The following is a 12,578-nucleotide window of genomic DNA, read 5'->3' as shown; positions in this document are numbered from 1 at the left end:
GTATTTTTCTTACTTCACATTTTACCAATAGTAAACTTTGAGGTCAGAGTCACCAGATGTCGAAAGAATTTTACCAACTCCAGCGTCACCCAAAAAATGTCAGACTCCAGATTCTGACTCCAATTCCACAACACTGGTTAAGACTTCACAAAATTCAAATGGAATAATATCACAATAATGTTGTGTAAATGAAACCATTCAATTTGAAGAAGGAATAGCAATGTTTGAAGCATTTGATGTAAGAGGACATAAAATGTTAATGCAGTATATGATCATCCTTGATTACCATATAATTCATTAACAATCTACACAGTATGAAGAATCATTATGAATTCTTTTAGTAACAATGTTCACTCTTTCAAACAAGTTGTTCTGAAATTTTGGCAGTTCTGATGAGAATAGCATGTTTCAATTTGCTGTTTCAGCATATTCCAAACTGAAAAACTGACTCGTCTGTGAAGAGAACATGGTCCCACTGAACTGGATTTTAAAGCAATGTTTATAGCTCCTTATAAAATGACCTCATCTGGCATGTAGGATAGTGATAAAAGTGTGGGGGGTCTTCTCACATAAAGACCTAGGCCATGAAATCACCTGTTACTAGTGTGGCATGAAATTTTTATGATGTAACTATAGTCATCCCCTTAAGTTGTGTTATGATTAGAACCATCTAGTTGTTTGAGTATTTGTGGCCTGGGGTGGCGAAAAATCTTTCCTATTTGTTTGAATTGACTCCAGACCCTTGAAAGAACATTTTGTATAACATTTAATGCTTTGAATACTTCAGTCTGGGATTGACTGACATATTCATGCCTCTAATTATACCAATTATTCTCCATTATTGATAGTCATTACTTAGAACAGCATATGAGATGAATAATAGAATAATAACAATTGATATATGACATACTTTTTTTAGTAGAATTTCTTTTTATATGAAATGCAATGAAATATGAATGTGAAAAATTCTATAGACTTTTTCATACTTATATATTTCATTGCATTTCTATAGATATGCTGTGAATTACATACGCTTTTATAGATTATTCCTTAATTTTGAACACTAATGTATTTTAATAAAGAAGCTAGATTTTTATGTTAAAATTTTCTACATTATTATTTTAAGGTTTAAATATAAAATATTTGGTAATTTTCAATTGCTTTGAAAGTAATTATATTCTTAATTATTTTACAGTAATGGATTATTTGCTAGTGCAGATACAGCCTATGTTCTTGCTTATTCTATCATTATGTTAACAACAGATTTACACAGTCCTCAGGTACAGCATATATATAATTTTAAACAATTAAATATTTAATTATAATTAATTTATTAACATTGAGATTTATGATTTAATAGGTTAAGAATAAGATGACAAAAGAGCAATACATTCGAATGAATAGAGGAATTAATGATAGTAAAGATTTGCCAGAAGAATATTTATCTCAAGTTTATGATGAAATTGCTGGAAATGAAATTAAAATGAAAATGACGTCTAATAAATACAGTGGTAAACAATGTAAGTTGTTTACCATTTTTAAAATTATAATCACTATTATTTATTTATTAAAATTAATTTGTGTTATTTTAAATTTTCATTTATTTCTTTAATATTTATTTATATTTTAATTTGTTTTTATCTATATATTTCTAAAGCATAATTATTGCCTATCATTATGTATATAAAATATACTACAGTATTAAGTATTAAAATATTGTTTTATTTTCTTTGTAATCTTTTCTATATTTTTTTCTTATCTCAATTTTTATTTGAATTTAACTAATATTATTGACAACTCAAAATAAGTATAAAACAATTTCTTGGGTAATCATTTTCTAAATATTATTTGTCAGCTTCAGTTCTGCATAAAAACTTTCGACAAATATATTGAATAATTATGAAATGTGAATAACCAAAAATTTCAAACAAAACAATATGATGTAATAGAATATTAAAATTTCTAAATTTTTAAATTATTTATTAAATGAAAATGCTTAAATATAATAATGTAAAATTTTTAAAAAAGAGAAAGTTTAAATTGTAAGCTTGCACGTTTAAAATATAATCCATAAAATTATTATTATAATTAAATTTTAACCAGACAACTGAAAACTAAATTAAATTTTTTTTCCTCAGTTTTATAGGTTAAATTTAAGAGCATCGGATTTTCAGATTTTTTTACTGAGCATTAATTTATCTACAATTTGAACAGGAATTTGCCAACAAGGATGATGATAGTTATTATTTGTAAATAGAACTATTTATAGAATTTCAAATTATAGAAGTTTTTAGAGAATACGTATTCAAAGACTGTCATAGAAACAATTTTCAGAACACTTTTTTATTTTTGTTTTTAATTTCTTCTTATATTAAGTCAAGATAAAATTAGTTTAAAATTCCGAATGACATGTTTTTAAAAATTTTGTTTTATATTAACTCTAATTTTTTTAAAAGCTTTAAAAAATTACAGTTAATATAAAACAAAAATTAAAATATTAGTTTTAATTTTTCATTTTAATAAATAATGAGACTTAAACAAATATTCATAAGTATCTAAACTTTTTTCTATTGCACATACATGATGCTTTCAGGAAATTTCCTCTGTTCTATTATGTAATTATAATCTTCTCTTCTTTTTTTAAACTAAAGTTTAAGAATATAATTTACAATTTTTGATTAAAAATCATGGTAAAACATTTTTATAAAAGCATTTTACATTTTATAATAGAAAATAGTTTGAATATTTAAAATGCTTTGTTTATTGATTTTTTCTTTTATTTGTGATATTTTTATTTTCATTTTATATTAACTGTAATTCTTAAAAGTTACAAGCTTTTAGATATTTGTTTTTGTAGTTTTAAATTAGTTGATTTGTTTTGAACTTAAATCTTGGAGATTCTAAAAAGAATGGAATAGAAATATTTACAGTTCTTAAATTAATAACTTAGGATATGTAACAGAAAGTTCTAAAAATTTTATAATCTTGTATATTTTAATCTTTGCATTGTTTTTTATACTTTGAGGATATTTTAAAAAGTTATTTTAATCTATATTAAAAACATTTAATATTAACAAAAACTTTTAGCTTAAATCCCATTCTGAACAGGATATATGTAATATAACAACACTTCCAAATTTAAAATCCAGTAAGAAGAACAAAAACATTTATTGAAAAAGAAATGTTTTCAACCTTTACAAAGGCCATCTTCAGGTTCTACTGGTAGAATGCAAATTGAACAAAAACAGAATTTAAATAATGTTTATTGTGTACAAATGTTATAAAATAATAACTATTTCAAAAGAAAAAACAACATATACAAAATGGCTAAATGCTTATAAATAACAAAACATCAGAATAAAATATACTCCAAAACAACTGGAGTGCCAATATATAAGAAGATATGAACATAATATATATACTAAGACTGAACTGTTTACAAAACATTACATGGTTGCGGTTTGGTTTTAGTATATATATTATGTTAATATCTTATCATTATATATCAGTACTCTAGTTGTTTTGGAGTATATTTTATTCTGACTTTTTGTTATTTATAAACATTTAATCTTTTTGTATGTGTTGCTTTTTCTTTTGTAATTCTTGTTATATTATGATTTATTTCTCTGCTCCTGCACGTGATGTTCATACATAACGTACGTTATTTAAATTTTGTTTTTGTTCGATTTTCATTCTACCAGTAGAACCTGAAGATGACCTTTGTAAAGGTTGAAAATATTTCTTCTTCAATAAATGTTTTTGTTCTTCTTACTGGATTTTAGATTTGGAAGTATTGTTATAATTTCCAGATTATATTTTAGGTTATCTTTAGATTTTTACTTTCTAAATCATGAGCTAATTTTAATCATTATTTGTATATTTAATTTAGATTGCAGTATCATTTATAAATTTAAAATTATTATGAATTAATGGTATTTTCTAAATGTTTACATGTTAAATTTACAAATGATAAATTATAAAAATTTTACAACTTTTATTTAAAGGTGTTTCTAGTGAGAAAAAAAGGCGACTTTTATATAACATGGAAATGGAACAGATGGCAAGAACTGCAAAAGCATTAATGGAAGGAGTGAGTCATGTTCAAGCACCATTTACTTGTGCTAAGCATTTAGAACATGTTCGCCCAATGTTCAAAGTAATTGTTTATTATTTTAAAATATTTTTAGACTTAATAATAGAGGCTAAAATTATTATTTTGAAATTTAAAACTTTATTACCTTAAAAAGTTGCTTAATTACATTATTATTTAATAAATTTAGAATTTTCAAAATAAAAAATTATGTAATGTTCAAGAGACAAATCAAATTGAAGTATAAAAAACAAATTAAAAGTATGAAAATAATATTCAAATATTAATTCAGCTATTGTTGAAGTCAGAAAATATTCTGACACAATCAAATATAAAATAGAAATTTTCCATTGTTGTGTTGAAAACCAAAAAACAAATTATGCATGCCAGAAAAAATTTTAAAACAAGAATCTCATCTAAGCAAATTCAGATTACATCAATCACACACTACACTATTCTCTACCCAAAAAAACATCAAACTCCACTGTGACAGACAATGTAAATGATTTATCTCACTAATTACAACTTGTGCCTGAGGGTCGAAGATGCTTAGTGTCGAAAGATAAAGGAAAAATTATTAATTTATGTTCAATGGATTAATATTTGATTGAAGAAGAGGAAAAAAAAAATGTTGGCTGTTGATAGAATTTGAAATTAGATGTTAACTTATATGGAATCTAAAATATTTTTGAATTTATAGAATTCATTAATTTTTATCGAAATTTTCCATAAAACTAAAGATGGATTAATCATCTGAAACTATTTTTAATTGATTTCTGATCATGAATTCGGAATAATACTGAAATTTTTCATTTTAGGGTTTCAAACAATATTTTAAAATTACATAAAATGCTGTATTTTTTCTTTGTACAGTAGAATCACAATTAACTGAGACTTATTCAATCAAGGTTCTTTATTATACAAGATGAGTTGTGTAAGAATTTTTTGTCAGCAAAGATGAGAGAAGGTAGTACAGTATAGATTGTTTTGTTAATATTGGCTGGGAGATGTACAGTATTTAAAAATGACTCTAGAACTTTCAAAAAGCATTTACTTTTGTTATTTCTCACAATTTAAATTTTAAAAAATATTAAAGATATTTTAATTATAATCATTATAAAACTTTGACAAACCACAAGAAAGTGGTTTTAAAATCACTTCTTGCCAAAGATTTTGTGTTATCTGAAGTTTCTGATTATCTAAAGTACTTTGTCCATATTAGCTTGGATAATTAAGACTATACTGTATTTAATATGTTTGTAATAATCTGAATTTAATTTTTAATATTATTATTTTTTTATTCTCCATAAAGCAATAAAAAATTGGTAGTCATTTATATTTTAAGTAAAATATAATTTATTTTATTTCCATGTATAATTATTATTTGACTATATATTATCTTTTTATATATTTTTAGATGGCTTGGACACCTTTCTTAGCAGCCTTCAGTGTTGGTTTGCAAGACTGTGATGATCCAGAAATTGCATCACTGTGTTTAGATGGAATTAGATGTGCAATTCGAATAGCTTGTATATTTAATATGATAGTAAGTAATTAATATTAATATTTAGCAGAAATTTATTTTAAATTAAAATATTTTATAAAAAGTGTAAATGTATTTATATAATTTATATTAGCGTAATTATAATGTTTTCTTTAATTTTATAATACCATTATTCAATTTGATTTAATGTTAATCTGATTTAAGATTAACAGCCAATAAAATGGTGATAAGAGATTAAATTGCATTCGTAATTTTGTTTCGTTCGATGGTTCTTTTCATATTTAATGATTTGAAGACTGAGTTCGCTCTAAAAGAGACCACCATTTTTAATTTCGTGTTTAATACTACAATTCCGGCGACCTGTCTTCAAATCGTTAAATAAATTGCATGATAAAGAATTTTAAAAATCATTAATTTGTAAAATTTTTTAACATGCAATTTATACATATATTAAATGAAATATAATTATTTTTTTCATGACTTTTATCTTTGTATTTCAATGTTTATTTCTTGAATTTATTTAATCAAAGAAATACATTATAATAATTTTAATTTTAATAAGCAGAATATGTCAAATTATGCAAATGAGGTTTGGGTGAAATTAAAGTAGTCCTGTGGAAATTTCTGATAGATAAAATATTACAGCAATAACCATCAAAAAAAAAAAAAGCACCTTGCCTAAACCTATAGACATTAATTGAGGAAATTTGCTAAACTTCAGGGATTTTGTGTTTTAAAAGTGAATTGAAATGTTGTTTACTTTGCTTCTGATCAATTCATTCACTTGTTACATTGCTGCCTACTTAAACAGTTTTGTGCTTGCAGTAGGAACAAATGGGTCTCATTTACAAAAGCGTGGTTTTGATCGTTACGAAAATCTGAAACTGAAACAATGTTTTAAAATTAACTAAACAAAGAAAATCCATTTCTATTTAAAAACTCTTTTTGACATTGTTTAATGGGTAAAATTTTACATTGGCTTGAATTGAATGAAATATTAGCTCGTTCCCCACATAGGTAATTTGCAAAATAACAAACTCTGTTTAAAAATTTTTTCTGAATTATCTTGATTAAATAAGTTAATAAAAGTTTTATCATAATTTTATAAACATTATTTTTCTTTGTTTTTCATATTTTTTCATAGATTTAGTATAAAATGAGAAATATTAACATAAAAATATACTTTAAATCATCATAAAAATAGGGTTGCTTTTAAAAAAAAATAATGAAAATGTCAGTCAAAAACTAAAACAGTTTTTCATTTTGCATTTCTTAAATAATTTTTCAGGAAAAAATCATATGACATCATAAATAAATTTTGAGTTTTTGGACATCAAATAGTCCATTAATAGCATCCTATGTTAAAAATATATTATTTGTGGCATCACCTTCAGTTTTATTACTAATAGTGAACTATTACATCAAGGTTATAATTGTATCAATATATGCTATTCTACGATGATGACACTTGCTTAAATTAAAATGTCCTTTTAATTTAAACATTTTTACATTAGTTTTTCAATTTAGTGTTGTACAGCAAATTGTACAGTAGGCCTATTTACTTATTTGTATGATTAAATTTTCAAAATTATCTCGAGTAATTTGAAACATTTGATTTTAAAATTACATTTAAAATTTGTAAGTTATTTTTAGTATAAGTTGTTTAGAATTATTTTTTACTGTTTTATAAAATAATAGTAGTTTTTATTAGCTGTTTGTAATTTTATTTTACTAAAATAAACATGTAATTTTGTTTGGATAAGAATTTTATTTTATGAACATAAAATAAGAAAATATCCTATATAGCAAGAAGGTATCCTATGTGATTTAACTGATTTGTAAATTATAATTTCATATTGTGTGCCATAATATTCATGATAATTATGTATATGTTCAGGGGAAATTTTGGGTCCTGAAAATATTTTATACCCCTCTTAATAAGTAAGTCTTATTATACCTAAGACTTATTGTTCTGTTGCATTATAAGATTGTATTTTAAAATCACTCAAAATCAGTCATTTTTTAATTGTGATCACATAGTGTATTTTTTAAATTTTATTTATTGTTTGGACACTTATTATAGACATTTATGTCTTTTACTGACAGTTGCAGATCAATTTTAAAACTAAATATTAATTGTTTATGTGAGTAATTATTATAAAATACAACATGGAGGAGATCATCACAAGATGCTAGGGGATCAAACTAAATCCCTAATATATGACAATATCAATTTCATTTTTGAATTTTAAAGTATTTTGAGATTTTAAAAATGCAATATTACGAATTTGAGAGAAAAATCTGTAATATTTTTAATAATCTATCATCAATAAAATTTTTTAAAACTTTTTGTGAATTTCTCAATTACCATTTACACGTTTAATTTGAAAGTGGCTGTTAATAAACTAATTAATAAAAGAGAACAAAGTGCAAAAAAATGCTAAATATTATCATTTTAAATTAGAATTTTTTAAAAATAATTTTGATTGCATAACAGAACAATTTCCAATTTTTTTCTAGTTTATTAATATTTTGAAATTAATATTTGGAAAATTTTTTAAAGGACAAATTAATAAATTAATACTTTTGTAACAGATTTGTTAATGAATAATAAATAATAATGTTTTTTTTTTTTTTTTTAATTAAAATTATAATAATAATAATTTTATTTGCAAAGGGAAAATTTCCCTATAAGGGGGTAGTACAAGTACAAGTGTTACTTAAAGAATTAGTTTACATATTATAAATACGCATTACATATTTATGTAACGATTATTATCCAACATGATTTATTACAAGACACTGTTAATACCTTTAAGATAAAATATTATAAAGGATTTGCCTAAACGAACAACAACAAATTATTAGGTGTTTTCAAGAATTTTTTTTTTTCAGTGATTTTAACAAAGTAGTTATAAATTTTGTAGGCATCCTTTCTGCTGATGGAATTTAGATTAATTTTAAAGTCAAGAAGTGATCCATCGTTGCATATTCTTATAATGTCATATTGTTCACGCAGTTTGGTTAGTGCTTGGCAATTTTGTAGTAGATGGAGCATAGAAAAGTCATCAGATTGGCATAGTTGGCAGTAAGTGTTCGAAAAATTTATATATGTACTATTAACAAAGAGAGAATATTTGTTGAGACATAGCTGCATTATCAGACGTTTTACGTTTAGATCGGTTGGTTGCCACATATAGGGTTGAAAAGAGGGAATATTGAATATGTTAATATACCAAGGATGGTAGTTGCTTTGATTTAGAGAAAGTTGGTCTCTAATAATAGATTGGGATATAGCCGAATTTAGTAGGAGATTACAGGCGAATTTCCAATCTTGGATCATGTCGGTGAACAGTAGTTCTGATATACCAAAAGAGTTTAGAATTCTTCGAAATTTATAATGCCAGAGCTGCCTGTTTTTCTCGTTATTGCACTGCTTTACCATTTCTTGATATAAAAATTCTGTATTATCATCACTTTTGTATTTAAGTCTGTAGTAAAATTTTATAATACGTTTTAATAAATGGGGAAAGATCCAAGTGCGACTTGTCTCGTGACAGATAGCGTATCCAGGTATTGTATTTTCAAGATGGAATAACTTTCGGAGGAAGTAAATATGCAGAGTTTCGAGGTTGTATAAATAATCCAGTCCCCATATTGGACTTGCATAGTAAATAATAGGATTTACAATGGTGTTGTAGAGTTTAAAATGGATATTCAAATTTGATGTTTTCATTGTTGCACATAGAAATAATAGATTATCAATTGCTTGTTTAACTTTAATACTTAATTTTGATATTTGGGTTTTAAAGGTCAAATTCCAATGAAACACGACTCCTAGATATGTGACTTCGTTGACTATTTGCAGTGGAGTATTTTCGTGATAAATTTTTGTGTCTTTATTAGATAATTTGTTGTTCTTACGAAAAATTACTATATTAGTTTTAGTCGGGTTTATTTCCAAGTAGATTGAATTAAGATAAAGGTTGAGTTGATTAATCTTGCGTTGAAGTGATATTTATTTGGGGCTAGTATAACTAGATCGTCGGCAAAGAGGATGTAGTGAAATGTTCGATTTTTTATTTCAATGCCTTCGGAAGGATTGTTAAAAAGATGGTCGATGCCCAATAAATAGAAATTAAATAGGTAAGGTGACAAGGGGTCACCCTGGAGCACTCCACGAGAAAGAATTAATGAAGGAGAAATCGTATTACCTTGTTTAATTTTAACGGAATAATTTGAGTAAAGCTTATTTATGGCAGATGTAAATTTAGCACTAGCACCACAGGCTTTTAAGTTATTTATCAGTAATGGAGTGTAGACTGAATCGAAGGCTTTTTTTATGTCGATGAATGCAGCATAAACTTTCCTATGTTTTTTTGTAAGATAAAGCTGAATTACCATTAGTAGAATAAGGATGGCTGATTCAGTTACTTTATTTTTTGAAAAGGCATATTGGAATTTAGCTTCTAAATCGTTGACTTTAGTCCACTGTTGGAATTTGGTTGTTAACATTGAAGTAAAACATTTTCTTATTGTAGACAGCAGTGCTATAGGTCTATAGTTGTTAGGGGAAGACTTGTCACCCCTTTTATATAGCATAGTAAGAATAACTGTGTTCCAAGAGTCAGGAGAAGAAGTTGCTTTATACATAATATTAAAAATATTAAGTAGTTTTAACCTGGAACTATTAGGTAGCATTTTTAGAAATTTATTTGGAATGTTATCATGACCTGGGGTTGAATTGATTTTTATTTTTTGAATTGCTTCGTTTAGATCATCAATTGAAAAGTCAGCATCCAGGTGTTCGTTGTGTGCCTGTGTGTTTAATATTGTTGGTGGGTCTAAGTGAATTATTGAAAATCGTTGGTAGAAATTTTTCCAAGTGTCGAAGTCAATGATTGGTGAATTTTCGCTTATGCTAGGTTTAAATCGATATCTTCTTACTGTAGTCCAAAATAATTTGTTGTCTTTGTTATATTTAATTAAGTTTAATTCAAGCTTCTTGAAGTAATTTTTCTTTTTTGTCTTAATTAGGTTGTTATAAGCTCGTTTGGCATCTTTATAGTTGTTAAAATTGATGTCGTTAGAGTTTAATCTGAATATTTTTAGTTTAATCTTTTTTTCCATTCTCTTTTTATAACAGTCAAAGTCAAACCAGCCCTTTCTAAATCCATGGTTAAGTTTTCTTTTACCATTATTCAGAACAATGTAGTCATTCATTATATTAATCATTAACCTGTATAAATCTTCGCTATTGTTTTCTATTACAGTCGGGATGTCGCCAAATCGGTTTTCAATTTCTTTAGAGTACCTGCAAGTTTTGTATTGTACACGTTGTTTTTTGGATGGTAATTTGTCAGAGTTTTTTGTCGAGAATAATAGAAATTTTACCATTGTGGGGAAGTGATCGGAGATATCAAAGTTAATAACGTTGAAGTCCATGCAGCAATCTAGCAATAATTCCGAACAAATCGTGAAGTCAATCGTTGATTTTCCTGTATGTGTTAAACAAGTAAATTCTGCTGGTATATCAGTTTCAATGCGACCATTGATTATATACATTTTAAGATTCGTTATTGTTTCTATTAATTTTTGCCCCAGTCTGTTTAGGTGTTTATCTTTCGAGAAGCGAATATTTTGTATTAATGGATTAGTACCTTTATATTTGGAGTCCATTCTGTTGGCTATTCTTGCATTGAAATCACCCAATATTATGGAGTAAGGAGTCATGTATTGCCAAGTCTCGATGTGTTTAGATATTTCATTCAAAGTTGTTATATCGTCTGGTGGAATATAAGCAAGTATTAAATTTATTAGATTATTTTTGATATTTGCAAGCATAGGTTTATTGATTTGAATAAGAAGCAAAATGAAATTCTTAGATTTTTTTGTTTGTAGTATTTTACAGACACCTTTTTTTAATAGTAAACAGAGGCCTCCACTTGGACGGCCTGGGCCAATAGGTTTATTTGCCATTACTGATTCGATTATAAATTTCTCGAAAAATTTTGACTTGTAGACCAATTCTGAGGTTAACCAGGTTTCAGTGATAGCCAAGATGTCTGGTTCATATTTAGATGTAAAAGCATCAATTTGAGGTATTTTATGTTTGAGGCCCTGACTATTCCAATTAATAACAATAAGGCATTGGCTGTTAGAATGTGATTTGCGAACTCGAAATTTGTCTTGTTTGTTAATTTGTCATTTAGTTGTATCTGTTCTTGACGATGGAAGGAAAGTGTCTGCCTGTACCAGTTTTCCAGTGGTTAAATTATAGGTCAGCTTTTCATGGTTGATTAGTAAAACATCATTCCGCAGTTTAACCTGAGGATATTGTTTACGTAGTTCGTAAAAAGTTGGTAGTAAGAATTTCCGTCTAGCTCTTGAATTATTAGTTAAGTCCGGTGATATTTGTAAATTATTCCATTCTTCTAACAAATTTTGTTGTTTTTTCCGTATAATAGTAGTAAAAATACGGTCTCTAATTTGATTATTGCGGAGAGTGATTCTTAATGTTATGTTGGGCGTTTTAGACAATTGAATTACCTCTAGTATATCTTCTTGAGCTATATTTTGTAGATTTAAGAGAAGAAGTAATAAAATTATGTATTTCTGCTCTTGAAGTGGTTTTATGGTTTGGATAATTATACATGATAATGTTATTATAGCGATGTTCGTTAATTAACGAGTCCATTTTGAATTGAATGCAATCATTGTTAGTTTGTAACTTATCTACCTGTTGTTTTAAGTTTGTTATTTGTTCCTCCATTTTTATCTGATGATCCTTCGTTTCACGGATATTTTCATGAATAATTTCTAGATCTTGTTTTATCTTAACCATTTGTCTAAAGAGTTTGTCATTAGCAGAATTAATCAGTTCCGATATTTTGTTCCATAACACTGAAGTAGAGGTGTCTGGAAGGTTGTCCGGTTTAGTAGAAGGATAATAGTCAGACTTGGTAGACTCACCTGAAATGTTAT

The 12,578-nt window shown here is 26.0% G+C and overlaps 1 protein-coding gene across 2 annotated transcripts in view; it reads left to right on the top strand.

The window, feature by feature from the left end:
• Positions 1–12,578, top strand: part of Sec71 (ADP ribosylation factor guanine nucleotide exchange factor Sec71) — a 135,416-nt gene that overhangs the window by 56,918 nt on the left and 65,920 nt on the right. For both annotated transcript variants that reach the window (XM_067270118.1, XM_067270117.1), the window contains exons 17-20: positions 1,196–1,280; positions 1,361–1,520; positions 4,005–4,156; positions 5,508–5,636. In XM_067270118.1, coding sequence (XP_067126219.1) covers positions 1,196–1,280; positions 1,361–1,520; positions 4,005–4,156; positions 5,508–5,636 — 526 coding nt within the window. The remainder of the gene's footprint in view (positions 1–1,195; positions 1,281–1,360; positions 1,521–4,004; positions 4,157–5,507; positions 5,637–12,578) is intronic.

This window comes from Centruroides vittatus, unplaced genomic scaffold, assembly GCF_030686945.1.
Source record: "Centruroides vittatus isolate TY-2023 unplaced genomic scaffold, ASM3068694v2 contig_364, whole genome shotgun sequence".
NCBI classification, from domain to species: Eukaryota; Metazoa; Arthropoda; class Arachnida; order Scorpiones; family Buthidae; genus Centruroides; species Centruroides vittatus.
The sequence above is the reverse complement of the archived record's forward strand: the minus strand, read 5'-3'. Positions and strand labels throughout refer to the sequence as shown.